This window comes from Mytilinidion resinicola (genome assembly GCF_010093595.1).
Source record: "Mytilinidion resinicola strain CBS 304.34 unplaced genomic scaffold BDZ99scaffold_16, whole genome shotgun sequence".
NCBI lineage: Eukaryota > Fungi > Ascomycota > Dothideomycetes > Mytilinidiales > Mytilinidiaceae > Mytilinidion > Mytilinidion resinicola.
Window position 1 is genome coordinate 824413 of NW_022985452.1, and position 18095 is coordinate 842507.

Consider the following 18095-nt stretch of genomic DNA (forward strand, 5'->3'; position numbering starts at 1 on the left):
CGTTCATTCCGTGGTGGAAGGCCTCGGGCACGATTTGTGACGCGTGAGTATTTGGCGCCATAATGGGCAGCAGCTTTTCGTAGGGAGGGGAATGTATTGTTGTGGAAGGCTGCCAATGCATCCTGCACGCGCATTTCTTCTTATTTGTAGGTCAAATCCATGATGTTGATGGAGCAATCACGGTGTCAAATAATCTATGTACAACTGACGCGTTGAGGTGGCCGGTGCACTGAGATGGCGGCCACCTAACTAGTTAGGTGGAAGTGGGGCAAATTTCGAGGAACGAGAAACTTGCACTACGCGAAAGCCACGGGTACATCGTCCCTGACTACGCGGATGTCTACGCCCTACTTCCAAGGGCATCGTCCATGACATACAGGTTACGTTCAAGACATCATGCTAGAGCACACGTAGCAGTATCACCCGTCTTCCAGTAGCTTCATCAAGCATCACCACAACAAGTCAAGAGCGTGTGTTAGGCAATCTCATATCGACATCCAGCCTTCACCCCAATCGCCGTGCCACATCCCAGCAGCGCCTAGCTGCCCTATCGCCCGAAAAGCGTCCCCAATTCGTCGTCGAAGCACGCCGAGCATCGATCGAACTTCATGAAATTTCGCTCATATCGGCCTCCTTAAGGCGTCGGAGTCAACAAGACAGCCGCGCAAGCTGCCTGGCAGGAGCCAAAAGCCGTGTTGCAAGCGACGATGGTCGCCGGAGCCGTCGCGCCCAAAGTAGCACCCCAGGTGAACCCCGCGGCGCTGTAGCAAGCCATAACGAGTCCCGCGCAGCCGGCCTGGCAGACGCCGTACCCGATCGGGCCGGCGGCGATGGGGATGGTGAAGGTGGTGAGGAGGGCGAGGATGGAGGCACGAAGCTTCATGTCGAAGAAGTGGTAGCGTGTTTGATGCGGTGCTGCGAATGTGAGACACTATGCAGGTGGTAAAGGAGGGGTAGTCTTACGAGTGGTTGAGTGATGTTTTGCTGTTGGTAGGTACGCTGTCCTGCGAAGTTGGGGTTTAAGAACATGTCGGGTGTCTGGGACGTGCAACGCCGCTGCGGCGTGGAACTTGTAGGGGCGCGGGTTGCTGTGTGGCACAGACGGACACGTGGAGAAGGCAGCAGAGTATACCAGTTGCCGATACGCAGGTTGCTTTCACACGTAGACAGCCCTAGAATGACCGGTGAGTAGGTGAAAAATGGAAGGTCCAGGGCCTCTCTGGCGACTTCGAAGACTAAATAAAACAGTATTCCAACGCCTCGTCATTGAAATCCGTCCACTTGCGTGAGAGCTTCATAGTATTTTCAGCATTCCAAATGACAGAGAAGTTCGGTATTTTGGACAGCTAGCAATCTTGCGAGGCTACCTCAGACAGCGCCAATAGGGTGTACGCAGGTTGGAAATGTATCTGCTGCTCCCGTTTTCTATTAGTTCGTTGGAGCCCCGCAGACAGTGGGAGGAACGTGTATGGATATCTATGGCAAGGCACTGTCGAATGGATTCTCGCACATTTTGTGCTCTTTCTCAGCACGCAGTGGTTTGTCAACACGCAGTGGCTTGTCAACACGCAGTGGCTTGTCCACACCTTCAATGCGGCCTTGCAATTCTTGTCTCAGTCCGCTAATGCCGACTACAAGTGTATCCCTCGAGCTTGGCCTTCTAGCAGACATGGGCTCGAGTCTGATGCCAATACTACAGAATCTCAACCTTCCATTTCCTCGTCCTCCTTCTCCACCGCACCCCTCTCTCCCCAGCGCGGGCGGCCGCCAGCTCCCTCCTCAACTCCGCAATGAGGTCGTTCTTTTCCGCCAATTTGGCTTCGAGGGGGCGGACTCTCTGCTCTATTCAGATTATATCACATAGCAAGCATGCGTTGAATTAGCGGGAGTCGGCAACAATTCCATTCAGCAAGATCATTATATTTAGGCCGTTTCAACCCCCTCCATCACCTCCCCCTCCTACTCCCCCTCCTACTCCTCCACCTCCTTCTCCTCCTTCTCTTCTTCCTTCTCCGCCTTGCCAGCCGGGGCTCGCCCAGCGCCTGCTCCATCCGCATGATGTTCCCGGTGGTAATCTTCTGGCGGGCTATTTAAATAACATGCGTTAGCATTCTATTCTACACAGTACTAATTCTCCTAACACTAGCAGCTCCCCTAAAGCTCAAAGACAGGTCCAGAAGCTTGAAGAGAAGGCATGCTAACGTAGGTAACCAGCAAAGAAAAGAGTAACAAAAGACCAACCTCTCTCGCAGCGGCTCGTCTTCTGGACGCGCCCGGAGGCGACTTGATTGCCTAAGAACTACCGGTTAGCAAACTGCCATTTCAATTTTTTTTTTTTTTTGGTTTCAACAAAGGTAAACTAACCCGCAGGGTCAGCAGCAGCGGCGGCGGTGGCGGCAGGGACTTTGCCCTTCTCGGCCTGGGTAGCAGCACGTGCGCCGGCCGCAGCAGCAGCGTCTATTATATCTCGTGTTAGCATACTACTAGACTAACTACGACGCCAATACTACGAAGCCACTCAGGAATCCATAACACATAGCGTGTAGAACCCCAGAATAGACCTCATAGGCTAGGTCAAGTAGACAGATTAAGTATAGACTAACCGGAGACGAGGGCGAGGGCGGGGGCCGGCCAGTGTGAGGGCGGCAAGGGTCGCAGGGAGATCGGGTGCGCTGGGAGGGGCGGCCGGGGGGAGAGCTGGCGGCGGTGCGGCAGGTGGGTACCTCTTGCGAGGCCTCTTTCTCTAAGACCAGAATGAGTTTCATCTTCCAGGCAGAAGGAAGCGTGGCAGCGTACGGGCTTGGTGCGGGTGATTCTCAGACCCGTTCTCCTTCACCTGGGTGATGAACTGGACGGCACGTTTGAGGGCGTGATGGTGGTGCGGCAGTGCGGTGCGTTCGGTCCAAGGAAAGGAAAGAGAGGAAGCTCGCACGTGGATATATCAAAGATTCGCTAGCGTCGATGGTCACGTGGGATTCAAGACTCGAGAGTGGTGAAGAAAACAGACTACACAGCCACCTTCACCGCATTCACCACACAATTAACACTTGAAGGCACTTGCTAAAGTCAAAGGATATACTCGTAATGCTGCTCTAAACCCCCGGGGCTTTTAGGCCTGGTAACAAACCAGTAATTACAAGAGTGGGGCAAATAGGGATACACAGCGTGCGAGGGGTAAAACAAAATCAGAAGCTCTGTCTTTCTTTACTCACGTGTTCCCCGTATGAATGAAACGGAACGTCCAGCTCTGTGCCTCTGTTAAACATGAAGTGGCAGTCTAACACCGGATGAGGTGGCCTGGAGAGCTATCAGGCTTGGCAGAACTGTCTTTTTGAAACCTGTGATAACGCACTAGAGGACCTCAAGAAGGGACGGAGGAGTATACACAAGTTCGAGGAGGTTGTACAAGTAGAATGAAGAGGTGCGGATTGAACAGATGCCTTGCTTCATTCTCGTTCATATTGAATCGGTAGACAGAACGACGCTGATTTCTTCGCGATATTCACCATCATCATCACTACTGCGTGACTAAGCCAGCAAAGCGATCTTTTGTCTTCTCGCGCCTGACCTGCTTCTTTTTCCCCTCCATCATACAGACCGATTTGCGAAATTCCATCTAACCGGCACCACCTCCGCCATCATGTATCAATCTCCTCATGACGCATTGAGGCCGATGCTAAATCTCATAGCAGAACCACTCCAACACCCACACCCAGGCCTGCGCTGCCTCCGCCTCCGCCGCCGCCGACCCGTCTGCTTCCCCGGCCAAGGAGGACGAGAAGGCCGAGCCCGAAGGTTAGTTCTCGCCACCCATTATCCCGGATCACCTATCCCTCAACGTCCGCTTCAAGGCGTTGAGAATTCTGTGTTACAAGCGACTTCGCCACAATGTATGATTCTGCATTGCGCAAAGCCAGATGCTAACGTGTAATCGAATAGAACCATCGCTAGAGGAGAGAGTTGAGAAGCTGGAGGCGGCTGCGAAAGATCTAGCTGCGGAGATTGAGGATATGCGCGCTCAAATGCCAGACCTCAAGTATTTGGAAGAATGCGTGGAAAAGCTGAAGGCGGAGAAGTTTGGGGGAGACTACGTTCTAAGAAGGCTCCCATACACTAGTAGCACAGAGTATGGAGATTGCCGTGCTAAGCACCTGGCAGGTTCACTAACTTGCAATTCCATGTTGTGATATCTCGGCGCTTCGCTTCTCTCGAATGAAAGCCATCTTAGTCGGAGAGTTTGATGAGGAGGATGTCTTGTCTTTCTTAGTCCACTTAAAATGATAGGTCATAAGTTTAGGATAGACGAAGATACCACTGCTCGGGCCCCAATCCTGCTCGGTCGATTCTATTGTAAGGAGTGGCCCCACCTAATCGTTGGCCGGTTGGTCAAAAGGCAGCCCGATATCCGCTGCATCAACCTTTACATCGTGTTTTGAGTTTCGGTGGCAAATTAGTGTGCATAATAGACTTACGGCCAGTCACCATACGAACCCTTCGCACAAAAGAAGCCCTACCGGCATCTTCGCTGGGACCTTCACTCGTCCAAAACACTCACGTCAGCACTCCATCAAAATTATTCACCTCTTTACCAACATCACACGTATCCACGGCCATCGCAGACCAGCGTAATCAGCCACATACACAGTCCGTCTTCCATTTCTGTCCCAAAATACCCCGGCTATTCCGCTCAGCCCGAGAGGACATTCGACGCCTCCCGTGACGCCGCTGTCCGAGGTGGCCCCGCAACTTTATAGCCTTTCTAGAACGATCATATTCAGATCTGAGACAGTGTGTCAGGGCGAGTCCAACAGCGGCAAACCAACCTACACAGACTGATAGCGAGTTAGTGGTAGTGCCAGTAGAGTATATTGGTGCATGTCAAGCCACATGCTCGCCACGTGAGATCCACGAGCTTCCGTCTGCAGCTCGTTTACTTGTCGCTCTAGGAAAGCTGTGTAGGCATGTAGGGCTTCCTCGTTACACTCCTCACTGTATTCCTTCTCATCTTCAGCTTCGTCCTGTCGTATGCCATCCTCATTGCTTTCTTCCTTATCTTCAACTTCGTCCCGCCGCATAAGTGGTACATCGTCGGCGCTTTGGTGTGTGCTTTTGTCATCGCTTTGCTGCAATATATAGTCGTTGTCGCCTTGATTGAAGCTCTGATTATCGCGTCGCTGCATTCTGTCATTAGCGTCTTTCTGTCTTATGTGGTCGTCGCTTTCGTGTGAGCTTTGATTGTCGCGTTCCTGTATTCCCCCGTGGTCACTTTGATGCAAGATTGCACCTTCCAAGGTGCTCTCGAGTTCTGTTGGAGATGAGGCTGAGATAAAGTGTCGTCGTTACCGTTTAAAACGTTGAGGTGGGCGTGTTCCTGCTAGAAGCATGGCAAGACATTCAGCATCCCCTCGTGGGATTGCTTCCCTCTCAACTCAATAGCGCCCCGCCCTAGAGTAGACTTGCACGCCAGATAGGTAAGTACCGCGATCGTATTGCTATCTCCAAATACTTACGCAGACTACTATAGAAATTCAGCATCCCCCCGTGGGAAAGCTTATCTCTCAAATTAACAAAACCCCTCCCGGTACGGAGACACAATTGTACTCCCCTCGGTAGTCCCAATGACTGCGACAAACTGGCGGCTACGATGTCGCATTGTGGCCTTGGAGCATAGCTTGGGAGAGGGGATGTGGCAAAAAATGGCTTTAAGAGAGAAGCTGGCGAAAGTGGAATGTAGAAGTGCTCTCTATACGGCTTCGTCATTTGTTTTGGGAGTAGCAGTAGAAAAGCGATTAACTAGGGTCCTAAGATCCATTGGGTAGGGAGCAAAAGCGAAGCGACATGACGCTGAAGGTGTTACAGTGCCTTGCCAAAAGTCTGGGCACGGTTGGTTACCACCGTTAGAAGTGCTTCGGCGTATGCTCAAAGGTTTTAGAAGATGCAAAGTCTCTAAGAGCTTAAATCAGAGAGTTTCCACACGCTAACAGTCGGCCTACCTGCCGCTGTTTGTCGTGCTTCAGCAGCTCACCATAAATTGGGACAAGATGAGAAAGACGGCGCGCTGAAAGTTGTGTCATAGTACTGTAGCGTAAGAGATTGGCTATGCCCTGCTATAAGTCGAGGCAAGCTCGCTCACCATCGTTTGAGGTTCTTCAGCGTATTGAAAAAAAAGGACAAGATGGAAGGGCCTAAAGAGCCTAAATTTGAGAGGTTTTATGCGCTTACGGTCGACCTACTTGGCCACTGTCTGTGGTGCTTCAACACATCATCATAAATCTGGAAGAGATGGAAATACGGCGTGCCCAGATTTGTGTCCTAGGACAGTGCAGGCACTTCTGGATTACCACTAGGCCATAAGTATGAGCACATAGATATTACTGCTTAAGTGCCGCTTTCGCAAGCTAGACACCGCTGTTAGGAACACTCCCGTTGCTAGGAAGACGTTTCGTCAAGAGACAGCTCAGAACTCGCTGTAAGAAACTTGACATCGCGCCTAGATTACGGGAATCCCATGGTGGCACTCCTAGCAGTGGTAAACCAGTGTGCATAGACGTGTGGCCAGCAAACCAGTCACTATACGAATACTCCGCGCAAAAACAGCCCAACGGCACCTCCGCTAGTTCAAAACACAACCGCGTCAGCATTCAATCAAAACCACTCACCTTTTAACTAACATCATGCGTCCACGCGGCCATCGCAGTCTAGCCTAATCAGAAATATACGCAATCAGACAGATGCTGTTGTGCTGTTTCGCCGCTGAGAGCCTTGGGAGCGTAAGCGGCAAGTATAGAATCTACGTGTCTGTCATCGAAGGCGCGATCGGCAGTCGAAGGAATGCTGAATGGGTCCAGGATTGGTGTTTTGTTTCGTGTTTCAGGAGGATGGCGTGGCGGTTGGCGGGGCTGTTGCAGTATTACGTGGGACGACGGGGCCGGTTAATTTGGGAATCTTTGCGATCTTGGGGAGATGAAACGGAGATGATGAGGTTGGGTTTGACGATGGTTGCGTGTCTGATGTTGGAGTTGGAGGATGATGCAGGTGAGATTGGGGTCGAAGGATGACACTAAACTATTCTTAGATGAGAGCACCAGTTGGATTGCAAGATGAAGGTTTTTGTGATGTATGAAGCAGCTTAACATACTCAACAACTGCACACACCAACATGAAACATTTCGGGAGCGGAATTGTTTTCTGCAGTAACTCTCATTAGTTTACACTATTTGAAGCGCTCCTGACTTATTGGAAGGGCAACTATCAGCGATGCTGGCAATCATCGGGATTTCCTCCTTGATGGCCATCAACCCGAACTGGAACAGAGGGTCTCAAACACAAGGTTGCTGGATGCTGGTCCCAGTGAAGATCGAGAGGGTCAAGGATGGTGCTTGGGGAACGTCGCGGCCAGGCGTTACCAAGAGTAGGTTGTTAGTCTGTGCACATTTTTACCACTGCTTAGGGTGCCTCAATGGACGTTATTATACTTCGTAAGCTGGACGGAATAGAGTGACCACCTCTTAGTGAACGGAGACAGTACGCCGGTATTCGATTAAATGTATGTACCATTATCGAAGCAGTTCATAGGCTTTTCGCCATGGGATTACCGATTCCTAGGCCATCCCAACCGACCGTCTACCCATCATATTGGATGGATACATGCCGAAACGCCAGAAATCAGATGACAGTGAAGGAAATAGCATCTCTGGTGGGCACTTTGGTGCGGGTTTGCGTCACTAGTATCCACCGTTGTTCTTGGGCTTCTTGTGCTTGTCCTCCAACTTGCTACCCAAAACGGCACCAGCGAGCGCTCCAATGATGCCATGGCCGCCCATTTTATTACCGCCGAAGTAGCCTGCCGCACCGCCGCCGAGAGCACCCATCAGTCCGCGATCACCCTCCTGCTGCGCGCCGGGGTCTGTGGAGCCGTATGCGCCGGCTTGATGGGCTTGGCCGTATTGGTTCGGGTTATTGGCGTCGTATGGCGCCTGGCTGTTTTGGTACCCGCCCTGCTGTGGGAATTGGTTGGCGGCCTGAGCGCCCGGGTATTGTTGATAGCTACGCAAGGGAGGTGTTAGCTTGTGAACTGCGAGAATCGACGACCTGAGACATAGCGTACCCTTGGTTCTGCTGCTGGTAGGGATCCTGGTATGGTGCAGGGCTATGGCTCTGGCTGTGCTGGAAGCCGCCTTGGGCTGGCGGTCCGTAGCCCTGCTGCTGCGGCGACCCATACTGGTCTGGATATCCCTGGCCCTGAGGATTGTATGTCTGTTGTGGCGGCCCGGGCGGGACGGGCGAGTGGCTGCTAGCATAGGGATTTGGCGACTGCCCGTATCCGCCTTGCTGTTGCGATTGATCAGGCGGAGGATAGCCCTGGCCGTACTGGCTGGGCGCGGGCGAGCCGTACTGGTTCGGGTACTGATTGTACTGGCCGCCGTACTGGTTGTATGGGTCGGACATTGTGGTGGTGAGAAGAGGGGTGAGAAGCGGGGTGCGGAGTTAAGGGTGGTGTATCCGAGGGGGCGTCAATTGGGTTGGAGGGGTAACGAGATAGGGCTTGATGGAAGAGTTGGTATTCAGATGATGCACAATGGTTGGAGATGGAGTGAAGGGACGATGGAGTGGCGTTGGAGAGAAGGTGGGGTTGATTTATACGGGCGTCGATACCCCCCCAGCACCTGATGATGATGACTGAAATTACACTACGTACTGCGGCGGAGCACGCTTGTTTAGCTGGACTGGACTCAGCCCCGCGACGAACTCTTGCCCGACTTGGGATGTGATGTACAGCCTGGGAACGGTTGTGAATTCCTGCTTACCGTACTCTAGGAACCATCGGCGCACTGCAGGAGGTGTCGAGGCTGATTCGCGCCGTATAATACAACCTCGTCGCCTTCCACGGTTGGAGGCCATCTCGGCGCTCAGCAATGACATCGGCTGCTCCGGCCGGCAGTTCGGCGGGGCCTGGCCAACTGGTGCCGAGAGCCCGGGCGGCAAGCACGCAACGGGCGGCGTCTGCATGTTGTGATCGGAGGCATCCTGACCGCAGCTGAGCGGTTTGCGTTCCCAAGAGTGCCCTTGTGGCGCAGCGCAGGCATTTCCCGAGGTCGAACCTTGGCAGTGGCGGGCTGCCCGGGCAACTGAGGCGCAAGCCTTTCGTACCTTGGTAACGGTGTCTTTCTGCGGGTGCGCAACAGCCTCAACCCTCAACCTGTTGTAAGGATGGAGAGAAGATGGGCGGGCGATGTTCGAGAACTTCAAGCTCTCCTCAAAATCACAGGGGAGCCTCGGAAGATCGCTTGCAGCCAAGGCTGGTACCGCAAACAGCTACTTGGCTTTCGCTCCTCGTAGTCCCGGGGAGAAATCTGACTTGATGCGAATAGCACGTATTTGAATGATGCAGACTAATCACCCTTGTCATCCACAGTGAAGATGCACGGTGTGTTATTTAGGGAACTCCAATACAGTCACGTGCGATTAGACTATCGTAGGTAATCCCGATCACATCCTCACTCTGGATGGCGGCGATTCTAGTGCCACCACTAGTCTGCGTTTGCACTCAACTAGCAAGACGCCCCGATTCCTCCACTGATCGTGAGCTACGAATACACTGAAACCCGTGACGCTGAACTGTTGCAAATGCACGTTCCCGTGGATACACAAAGTGAAACGCGCGTCTCCACATTTCATGCGGATCCCATACTCTCCTCCGGGAGCCAAGACTCTTGGACGCATCCGTGCCTGGTACATCGACCTGCGCAACCATTCAGCCAGCGCCAAACAGATTGCATGCTCCGTCCTGAGCGCCTCAGCTTCGGCTGAAGGATGGTTTCTGATAGCGGAAGTCTTGGCCATGCAGCCGTTCGCCGCACACGGCTGGATCTGCTGATGCAGCGCCCAGAACCCTTTCATGTGCAGCTGAGGCACGCACTTTTGTTCCGTTTTCAAAACTGGGGCCCTGCCATCCTATTTACATCTGTCAACATTATGTGACACCCTTGAATCATTTCCTTCGTTTACTTTCCCTTTGAATTCAGAGCAGCGGTTGGCCTACTCGTCTTCTAAACGCCTCACACTTTACGACAATACCGCCTCGGCTTTGGAAAGGAAGCAGATATTCCCCATGCCCACATAGAGCTCTCCTCTCCTCTTGCTGCTTTCGTTTGCGCTTCAACTCACCTTTTTTAATGTGCATGCTTGCCTTTAATCTTTCACTAGGTCCTCAACATGACTGACCTCAAACTCGCGCCTCTTTTGCGAGACACCAAGTGGGCTGATGTACGTTTCCTGAACTACAGTACAAAGGGCTCTGCTGATTGCCTGAGTAGGGTCTACGGGGAATGGCGGCCTTCTTCGTCGTAACCTCTCACCTTACCCTCGGATATGCGTCTTGGCTGGACCATCCTACTCGCACCAAGGACACTCGTCCTGCCTTCTACAACCTACCCTTCATCAGAATCTTTGCGCAAGGTTCTCCCTGGGTCGTCACCTTCCTCGTTCTCACCGGCTTCGTCAATGCCCTCAAACCCATCAAGCAAGGGCGCGCTGGCCGCGTCGATGCAGCCTTGTCTAGCCTCGCAAGCTCTTGCTTCCGTCGCTCGGCTAGACTAGTGCTCCCTTGCACGGTCGCAACATTCTTCAGCTGGATAATATGCGAGGCTGGGGGTTACAAGATCGGAGGGATGGTGGAGTCTGCTTGGATGGTCGACACAAGCCCACTGCCAAGCACCTCTATTCATGGGGCAATCTGTAGACTCTTTTCTTCCATCTATACCACCTGGGCAACAGGGAGGAATGTGTTGGACAAAAACCAGTGGGCGATGACTTTCTTTTTGAAAGGGTCTTTGGCTCTTTACGTGCTGCTCCTAGCAACAGTGCGTGCGACGCCCAGATACCGGATGCTCATCTTCTCTGCCATGATCCTATTTTCCTGGTCAAAGAAGGATAGTAAGTATTCTACAGCCATACTCGGGGAGGATCAAATAACTAACTTGTGTGACAGCCCATATGGGATTGCCAGTTTATAGCGGCGCACTCTTAACCGAGCTATCCATGATACCGGGCATTATCAATTTCTCCGTCAACCGACGCCTGGTCTATCGCCTCCTACCATTCTTCGGGGTCTTGCTCGCCTGGTATCTGATGAGCTATCCTGTCAATAAACCCTCATGGCAGCCCTGGTCAAACGCACTGTGGACTCTAGGCAAGCTCATCTTTCCCAAAGGAGCCGAGTACGAGAGCTTCTTCTACACCATAGCTATCGTCTTGTTGGTGCTCAGCATCATCCTGTCGGCGAAGCTGCAGCAAATATTCTCCCACCCGGTTCTTCTCTGGCTCGGCGCCCACAGCTTCCCGATTTACCTCATTCATGGACCGCTGCTTCGTTCCTTTCTGAATTGGATTCTATACGCGTTTGTAGCGCCGACCTTGTACCAAGAAAAGGACGAGAATGGGAAAGTAGTGAGGGAATTTGAGAGGTTTCCAATACCTTCTGCGCCGAAGTTCTTCCTTCTGCTCCCGGTATTTTTGGCAGTACTATTCGCGTTGGCGCATTTGTGGCAGCAGAAAATCGAACCGCGCTGTGGATCTGCGACGAAATGGCTCGAAGAGACTATCTGCGGTGTCAAAGACGAGCCGGTAGCTGTGTCCCCGAAGAGAGATGACGACGAGAAGGACGAGGAGAGCAACGCGGCGGCTGTGGCTGGTCAAAGCGTGGAGATGGAATCTTTGTTGCCAAGATGATAGATCGTTGATCGTAGCACTTCAGTGGGAGTTGCGGCATAGTCACAGCGAGTACTTGTAAATCTGTAAATATGGAAAGGAACCTGTCCAATTAGCCCAGCATTAGATCAATTAGCATATTTGATTTGTTCATGAGTGTCGAGGCGTTCCGGTTCAGGTCGTGAATATAAGGTTGAGGTCTAAGGGAAAACGAACTAGCGACCCAGGAAGAACAGAAGATGTCCCGGGGGTCACTTCGTATATAACACCAGTTTTGAAGCACAGACAGCGCTTAGCGTTGACTGAAATGTTGCCCTAGGGAGTAGCGCGTACGTAAGACCGAGCCTTGCTTCTTCTACGAATTAGGGCTTCCATCACATGTATCACAAGCATTCGACCTCCAAGTGATCTTTCAAGCTTGTGATAAAGGAAACGCAAGCTCTTCTACTATATATACCCAACGTTCCCACCTATTTAGATCGGAATGCCTGTCGCTTCATAAAGTGGCGCAGCAGTGGCACAGCTAGCAGTCCCGTCTTCGGGCGGGATCCCTACCCGTGCCGTTGGCAGATCATTCTCCACCACAAACATCACCATCAATCAACACCACGCTGCGCTCCCGTGATCTATCACGACAACTGCCGCGGGGCCTCTCCACATCCACAAGCTAGCTTGGCTGTTTGATCTGCCCCCTTCCGCCACGAAGGCATGCCTTGAAACAGCCTCCCCAGCTCTGAGACGCGATGGTGCCCCTGGCCCAGGGGCTAGCTTCAGACAAGTCAACGCAACGACCGCGCCTCACGCTGGCGACGTGAGACCTCGCTCGAAGCAGGCAAGTACTCTGCCTGGCCTGCGCTGTCGGCAAATGATGCTTCCTTTCGTGGTTACGCTGCCTCTTGTTTGGCTGCAAAAAGCGCCTTGTTCGATCACAGCGTGCACGTCCAGGTTACCCCATTGCCTCAAACCCAAGTGGCTCCATGGCCGACTCATGGCCCACTCTGTTCATGCGTGCCCTCATATGCCCGCCCTCCCGCTCCCTCCCAGCGTCTCCAAGACTTCGCCCCTCGAAACTTGTCCATTCTTTCTTCCTTTCCGTGTCTTCGCCCGCAGCCGGTCTGCGCTACGCCTAATAATACCGCACTCTTTTCTCTTCGATACCTATTGGTCCTGACTGGACTTCCAATTGCACCTTATTTCTTTAGCATCTCTCAGTTGTCCGATCAGATGTTGTTCGTGGAGTCAATCGAGCCGCGAGCCGCCTGATCGACGGATCCATATCCGTTTCGACACCCCGAACCTGTAAATCGAAGTGAAAATGCCCATAGCAAGGCGCCGTGGCTTGGACAATAGGGTTAGATATGTTGTGACTACTAGCTATATCACACCACGCGACGACGAGACCGAAGAGTTGGACAGCGATTCTGAGGACGATGAACCCCCAACACCAGTAACAACCAAGGCGCCAACCCCAACTGAGAAAGAAAAGGCGGTTTCGACGTCTGTTGGAGGAGATTATAAGCATAGTAGTGAAAATGACTACGGTGTAAGTTGGAGCCGTCATTCACCCAGTAGTGAGAGATGCTAACTCAATTAGATGCATCTGACTATGGTGAAAACCCTTGAACCAACTACCACCGGACTAGTAGCCCAGCCTGCTACCGAAACCTTCGTTACCATCTTACCACCGCCGCCTCCACCACCACATCACAAGGGCGGGTTATCTCCAACAACGGAACATCTGTTGATTGCCGCTGGGTCAATTGGTATGTATGCGCAAGCTAACAGTTCCAAAACCTCTGCTCACAATGGATAGGTGCGACTATTATTGTCATCTTACTCTTCTTCGCCTTCTACATTATGAAGAAGCGAGGTCTCACGTCTAGTGACGTTTTCGCGAAAGTGAAGTACCGAAGACGATCCAAACCAAAAGAGCCTCAAACTGCAGTCCGGAATTGGACAACACCAGCCTATGCTTGGGGTCGCACTGAGCCATTTGACCAGGGCTCAATGAAGGCTCTGCCAATCACGCCTCGTCCAATCATCAGACGGGCTGGTTCAAACTCTTCCCAGAATCCCTTCTCGGATACGCAAAGGTACGTACATCAAAGCATGATCTCCAATATTCATTCATGTGATATTTACATTATCTGTTGTCCCCAAAAGAGAGATCCTTCAATTTCAAGTTCCATGCAACATCGCAAATCGCATTTTCTATCTATCACTTATCATCATAATTGCTGACACCTCACTAGCTTGGACCGCCACCCCGTTATGACTAGGCAAACCGGCATAAACCGCAATAGGAGCCAAGAGCGAAGTTTCCTCCTCGACTCTTCGCCCCGTCCATCTCGCTCTAACTCGCATAACCGCGACATCAGCGAGACACCCTCATCTCCTATTCTCCCCTTCCAGACGCAGCGGCAAAGTGCATCAACCCACAACACCCGTTCCCTCTCCAATATCTCCTCCGAACTCCAGTACCCCGAACCTGCCGCCATGCCGGCCCCACTGAACGTCCAACCCGCCCCATCCTTCCGGCAATTCCTCTTCAATCGCAGCTACTCCAATCCAGGCCCTAAGCCAGGCACAGCGCTCGTGCAACCGCAAATGATCTCCCGCTTCAGCTGGACTAACAGTCAAGCTCCGCAGACGCCCGCGCCGCCGCAGACTCCCGCGCCGCCGCAGACTCCCGCGCCGCCGCAGACTCCCGCCTCGGCGGCAAGATCTTCAGCTATGCCCACACCCACCGGGAGAGTGCCACCTCGCGACAGCGTCGCAACGTTCCGCTCCTCTGTCCCCCGCTTCCGCACTATCGATTCGTGGGTCGACCAGCAGGCATCGCGCGTCGAGGAGCAGCGGCTGCGCGACCAGATCCGCACCCAAGGCTCCGCTTACGTGGACACCGACGATGAGGCCGCACAAATCCCTGAGGTCCCGTTGCTGCCAAAGAATGTGGCTAATCTGCGAGCCAGTGTGGGCGTAGGCGGTGGCGTTGGTGGGAATCGGGGAACGATGACGAAGCATCAGCGCCACGATACCAGCACTACGCTGACGAGCGTGACCACCGCGACGGTGTTTCGGCAGCATCCTGGGGAGGAGGTGCGGATGAGCACGCGGAGTCTGGTGCCGAGTGAGATTCTGAATGGGAAGATGAGGACGAGTGTGTTGTAGTGCGTGTGAAAAGCGCCCTAAGCACCTAGAGGACTGCATGGAGGCTGTGCTGGGAGAGACACTTGGGTCCTATCAAAACTTTAAGAAGACTACTGAGTAGCTGCTTTGTTGAAAAATGCATGCTTGTGGGGTTTGGACGGGCGGGTTGGTAATTTCATGAGCGCTGAATTGTATTCTACGGACTGTATAGTACTAGGACATGAATCTGCGTACACCTTCATATCACTGCTTGAGGTCCTTCGATGCATTTTCAACTATTCAGACGGTACGTACGTGAATGATTTTGGCACGCCTAGAGACTGGCTAGGCTCTACAGACGGTGCATCGAAATTCCTCCGTCTTCACAGCGACAGGCTATAAGTCTGTGCACACCCGTTTACCACTGCTAGGGGTACTCCCATAGATTTTCAAAAATCTAGGCACGATGTCAAGTTTCAAGTAGTTGTAAATTGGACTGCCTCTTGGCCAACAGGTTGCTTACTCTCTGGGCTGGTCCTCACAGTGGTGTCAAGTATGCAAGACTGAAGTCAAGCAGTGATAAACTCCGTGTGGTGCCCAGACTTGTGACCTAGTACTGTACACACGGTACCCTCAGCCCCTTCTAGATTACGAACATTAGAAAGCAGGATGACCTCCTGTAGACGTATCTTGGTGTAACGCTGGTGTTTTGGGAGAGTGGTGCTGCGCGGCGTGAGACGCGTTTCAGGTACTGCACCCATCACGTGATGCATGCCACAAGGGAAGAAAGCTTCTTTCCTAGGTCAGGCAATCCTGGGCGTGTTTTGTGTTGTAGCTCAAGCTCTGATGGCGCGTTGAAGGATTCTTCGAGGTTTAGAGGTTGGAGTGCTTCTCTACGCTTGAAATTGTCTAGATAGGATCCATCTGCCCAACACTCGAATTCGAAGGCCTTAACTTTCTTCACCTTTGGCAAAATATGTTTCAAATTTACTAGATTGGTCTATTCTTGCTGGATGGCCGAGGCAAGAGTGTAGAGGGTAAGATATAGACTCGGGTGAAGGCGAAGAGGTAATGTTATAGTGCGCAGGGAGCTTATGCGTCTACGTAATAAATCTTGAATTAGCGAGCTACCTTAATATACGTACGAGGACGGAGATTCACAACGCGAACGGTAAGCGTACCTACATAGTATGTTACGCAGCTTACAACGTAACTTGACAAGTCGTTGTAATCGTAGCTTAAACTCTTGTTATTAGATAGTATCTATGACAGACTATCTATGAAACACACAGAGCTCTTAAGAGATTAGTGTCTTATGCTAGTCTACTAGAGGGTATATTAGACTATTAGATATAGGTTCAATATTATATATCGTTGGAATAGATAAATACTTAGGTTGGAGCATTTAGAGATTTAGATAATCGCTTATTAAAGAACTTATTTAGATAGTCATGCAAACACGTGCTCTTCACGGTAAACTTTCATTCTCTATCATGCCAGTATGTATAAGTATTTTAAAGACTTAATAGGAGCCGAGTTTCTCTCCTAGCAGAGCCTCCATGCAGTCCTCCAGGTACTTAGTGCGCTTTTCAAGCGCGGAAACCTTCTTAATCTCCTTCTCTAGCTCGTCTATCTTCCGCTTCATGCGAAAATTCTCCGCCTCCAGCTTCGCCATCTTGCGGCGGCCCACTTGGACAGGAGTATCCCTGTCGATGACTATATACATTACACATTAGCACTCTACTTTACAAGCATCTAGACTAGTTCTCTACTGTTATGCCGTTCCTTAAACCTTTTAAGATTCGTCTTTAAAGCTTAAGAGACATATTATAGAGTAGATTACTGGTAGATAAGAGAAGGGAATAATTTCAACTAACCGTTTGGTCGGCGAAGGGAGCCACCCTTGTAGATGACGCAAGAAGCGCCATTGCCATTTGGCGCGAAGACTACATATATTGTTTTGTTATACAACATATAGCAACGACAACCTTATATGGCTACTTAACACTTCACTTCTACAAGAGACAATGAAGTATCAAAGGCCGATATAGATGAAGTCGTTAAGTGAGAAGTTTAGGACAGCGCTAACCGAAGGGATCGGGGGCAGGGGCCTCTTCTTCCTCCTCAGCCTCCTCCTCGGGCTCCTCCTCGGACTTCTCGGCCTCGTCCTTCTGGTCCTCGAAGGCCGTGCCGGCCGGGCCTTCGGTCATCTCGGTGTCTTCTATCATTCTATGCATCAGCATGCTATACTACCCTATAATAGCCGTACAATGCTACTATATTCTGCAAAGCTCGCTTAGCTTAGTCACATAGTTTCGAGGTTGGTGAAAATTGAAGTGAAGTGCTATCCAACACTCATCACAATAGGCACTTTCAGAGCCCGACACGATTGAAGACCTCTATATTGATACTTCACTATAGTGCGCCCATACGGTGGCACTTAAGCGCCCTACCTGGTACTAGATTAATGAAAGACTTCTACTACAGTATTAGGATACAGGTTTAAGCACGTCGTCGGTTGATCTGTTCCGGGGATATGATAATGCGCTGGGGTACCATAAATAGCGGCTAAGTGTACTGACTGTAAGCACATGAAGCTTCTCTGATTTAAGCTCTTGACTCAGGTTGAAATTGATGTGAACTCTGATTTCTATAGACGTCTAGCTAGTTGTATATATACTAGGGGAAGGAAGGGGGCCACCCCCAGGGTGGCGCGCTAGTAAGTTCAGATGAGCCCTGCACAGCTGAGGCTTCAGCTCGGTTCTCTACAGCTGAGATTTCAGCTGGGTTCTCTACAGCTGATGTTCGGAGAGTAGCTTTCTGGCATATGAGTTGTTGATCCTAGGTTGTAGTGCTGCAACCTGAGTTCTTGAGACCTTTACCTCTTAGCGAAACTTTTATGATACGCCAAAGCACCTCAAACGGTGGTGAGGGAATGTGCCCAAACTTCTGGCAAGGCGATTTACATGAGAGCGTTACTACGAAGTTAGAAGTCGACGGTTTTAAGAGAGGCGGGTGAAGTCAAAGCCCAGCTTTACCTAAGAGAGAAAGCTGTTAGAACTCCGGGCGGTCTTAGAGCAGTACACTCTCATTGTACATTTTCTGCCCACCTGGCTGTACCTCCACTAAGGCACTCTCGCAACACTGGTAGGCTCAGTAGTCTAAGCTGATATCGTTTGAGGTGGCCCAGAGAGCTATTAGGCTTGTCCAAACTATCACCTCACCAAATTTTATAGTAAACCGGGAGACCCTAAGCG

General features: G+C 51.6%; 8 protein-coding genes across 8 annotated transcripts; 3 read left to right on the top strand and 5 right to left on the bottom strand.

Annotated features, from left to right (window-relative positions):
- Positions 1-157: 157 nt before the first annotated feature.
- On the bottom strand, positions 158-967 carry BDZ99DRAFT_466009 (uncharacterized protein). Its single transcript, XM_033720676.1, has one exon. The coding sequence runs from the start codon at positions 881-883 to the stop codon at positions 635-637; it is 249 nt and encodes an 82-aa protein (XP_033573400.1). The 5' UTR covers positions 884-967; the 3' UTR covers positions 158-634.
- Positions 968-1946: 979 nt separating this feature from the next.
- On the bottom strand, positions 1947-3266 carry BDZ99DRAFT_479690 (uncharacterized protein; the record flags this gene model as incomplete). The annotated part of the gene is made up of 4 exons (XM_033722273.1): positions 1947-2086; positions 2365-2457; positions 2797-2848; positions 3213-3266. 4 exons carry the CDS (start codon positions 3264-3266, stop codon positions 1947-1949), a joined length of 339 nt encoding a protein of 112 aa, XP_033573401.1.
- A 170-nt stretch (positions 3267-3436) lies between these two features.
- On the top strand, positions 3437-4167 carry BDZ99DRAFT_523885 (uncharacterized protein; the record flags this gene model as incomplete). Its single annotated transcript, XM_033725847.1, has 4 exons — positions 3437-3469; positions 3690-3795; positions 3940-4091; positions 4159-4167. The coding sequence occupies 4 exons, from the start codon at positions 3437-3439 to the stop codon at positions 4165-4167; spliced, it is 300 nt and encodes a 99-aa protein (XP_033573402.1).
- A 656-nt stretch (positions 4168-4823) lies between these two features.
- BDZ99DRAFT_479691 (uncharacterized protein) lies at positions 4824-5180 on the bottom strand (the record flags this gene model as incomplete). Its single annotated transcript, XM_033722274.1, has 1 exon — positions 4824-5180. One exon carries the CDS (start codon positions 5178-5180, stop codon positions 4824-4826), a length of 357 nt encoding a protein of 118 aa, XP_033573403.1.
- Positions 5181-7646: 2466 nt separating this feature from the next.
- BDZ99DRAFT_95044 (uncharacterized protein) lies at positions 7647-8677 on the bottom strand. Its single transcript, XM_033729059.1, has 2 exons — positions 8108-8677; positions 7647-8046 (listed from the first exon to the last, which is right to left on the bottom strand). The coding sequence occupies exons 1-2, from the start codon at positions 8446-8448 to the stop codon at positions 7725-7727; spliced, it is 663 nt and encodes a 220-aa protein (XP_033573404.1). The 5' UTR covers positions 8449-8677; the 3' UTR covers positions 7647-7724.
- Positions 8678-9888: 1211 nt separating this feature from the next.
- BDZ99DRAFT_449184 (uncharacterized protein) lies at positions 9889-11871 on the top strand. The gene is made up of 3 exons (XM_033718103.1): positions 9889-10266; positions 10317-10935; positions 10991-11871. The coding sequence occupies exons 1-3, from the start codon at positions 10216-10218 to the stop codon at positions 11728-11730; spliced, it is 1410 nt and encodes a 469-aa protein (XP_033573405.1). The 5' UTR covers positions 9889-10215; the 3' UTR covers positions 11731-11871.
- Positions 11872-13315: 1444 nt separating this feature from the next.
- BDZ99DRAFT_449187 (uncharacterized protein) lies at positions 13316-15099 on the top strand (the record flags this gene model as incomplete). The annotated part of the gene is made up of 3 exons (XM_033718104.1): positions 13316-13472; positions 13523-13802; positions 13962-15099. The coding sequence occupies 3 exons, from the start codon at positions 13316-13318 to the stop codon at positions 14878-14880; spliced, it is 1356 nt and encodes a 451-aa protein (XP_033573406.1). The 3' UTR covers positions 14881-15099.
- A 1261-nt stretch (positions 15100-16360) lies between these two features.
- Positions 16361-17048, bottom strand: BDZ99DRAFT_479695 (uncharacterized protein; the record flags this gene model as incomplete). Its single annotated transcript, XM_033722275.1, has 3 exons — positions 16361-16554; positions 16716-16784; positions 16928-17048. 3 exons carry the CDS (start codon positions 17046-17048, stop codon positions 16361-16363), a joined length of 384 nt encoding a protein of 127 aa, XP_033573407.1.
- Positions 17049-18095: the final 1047 nt, after the last annotated feature.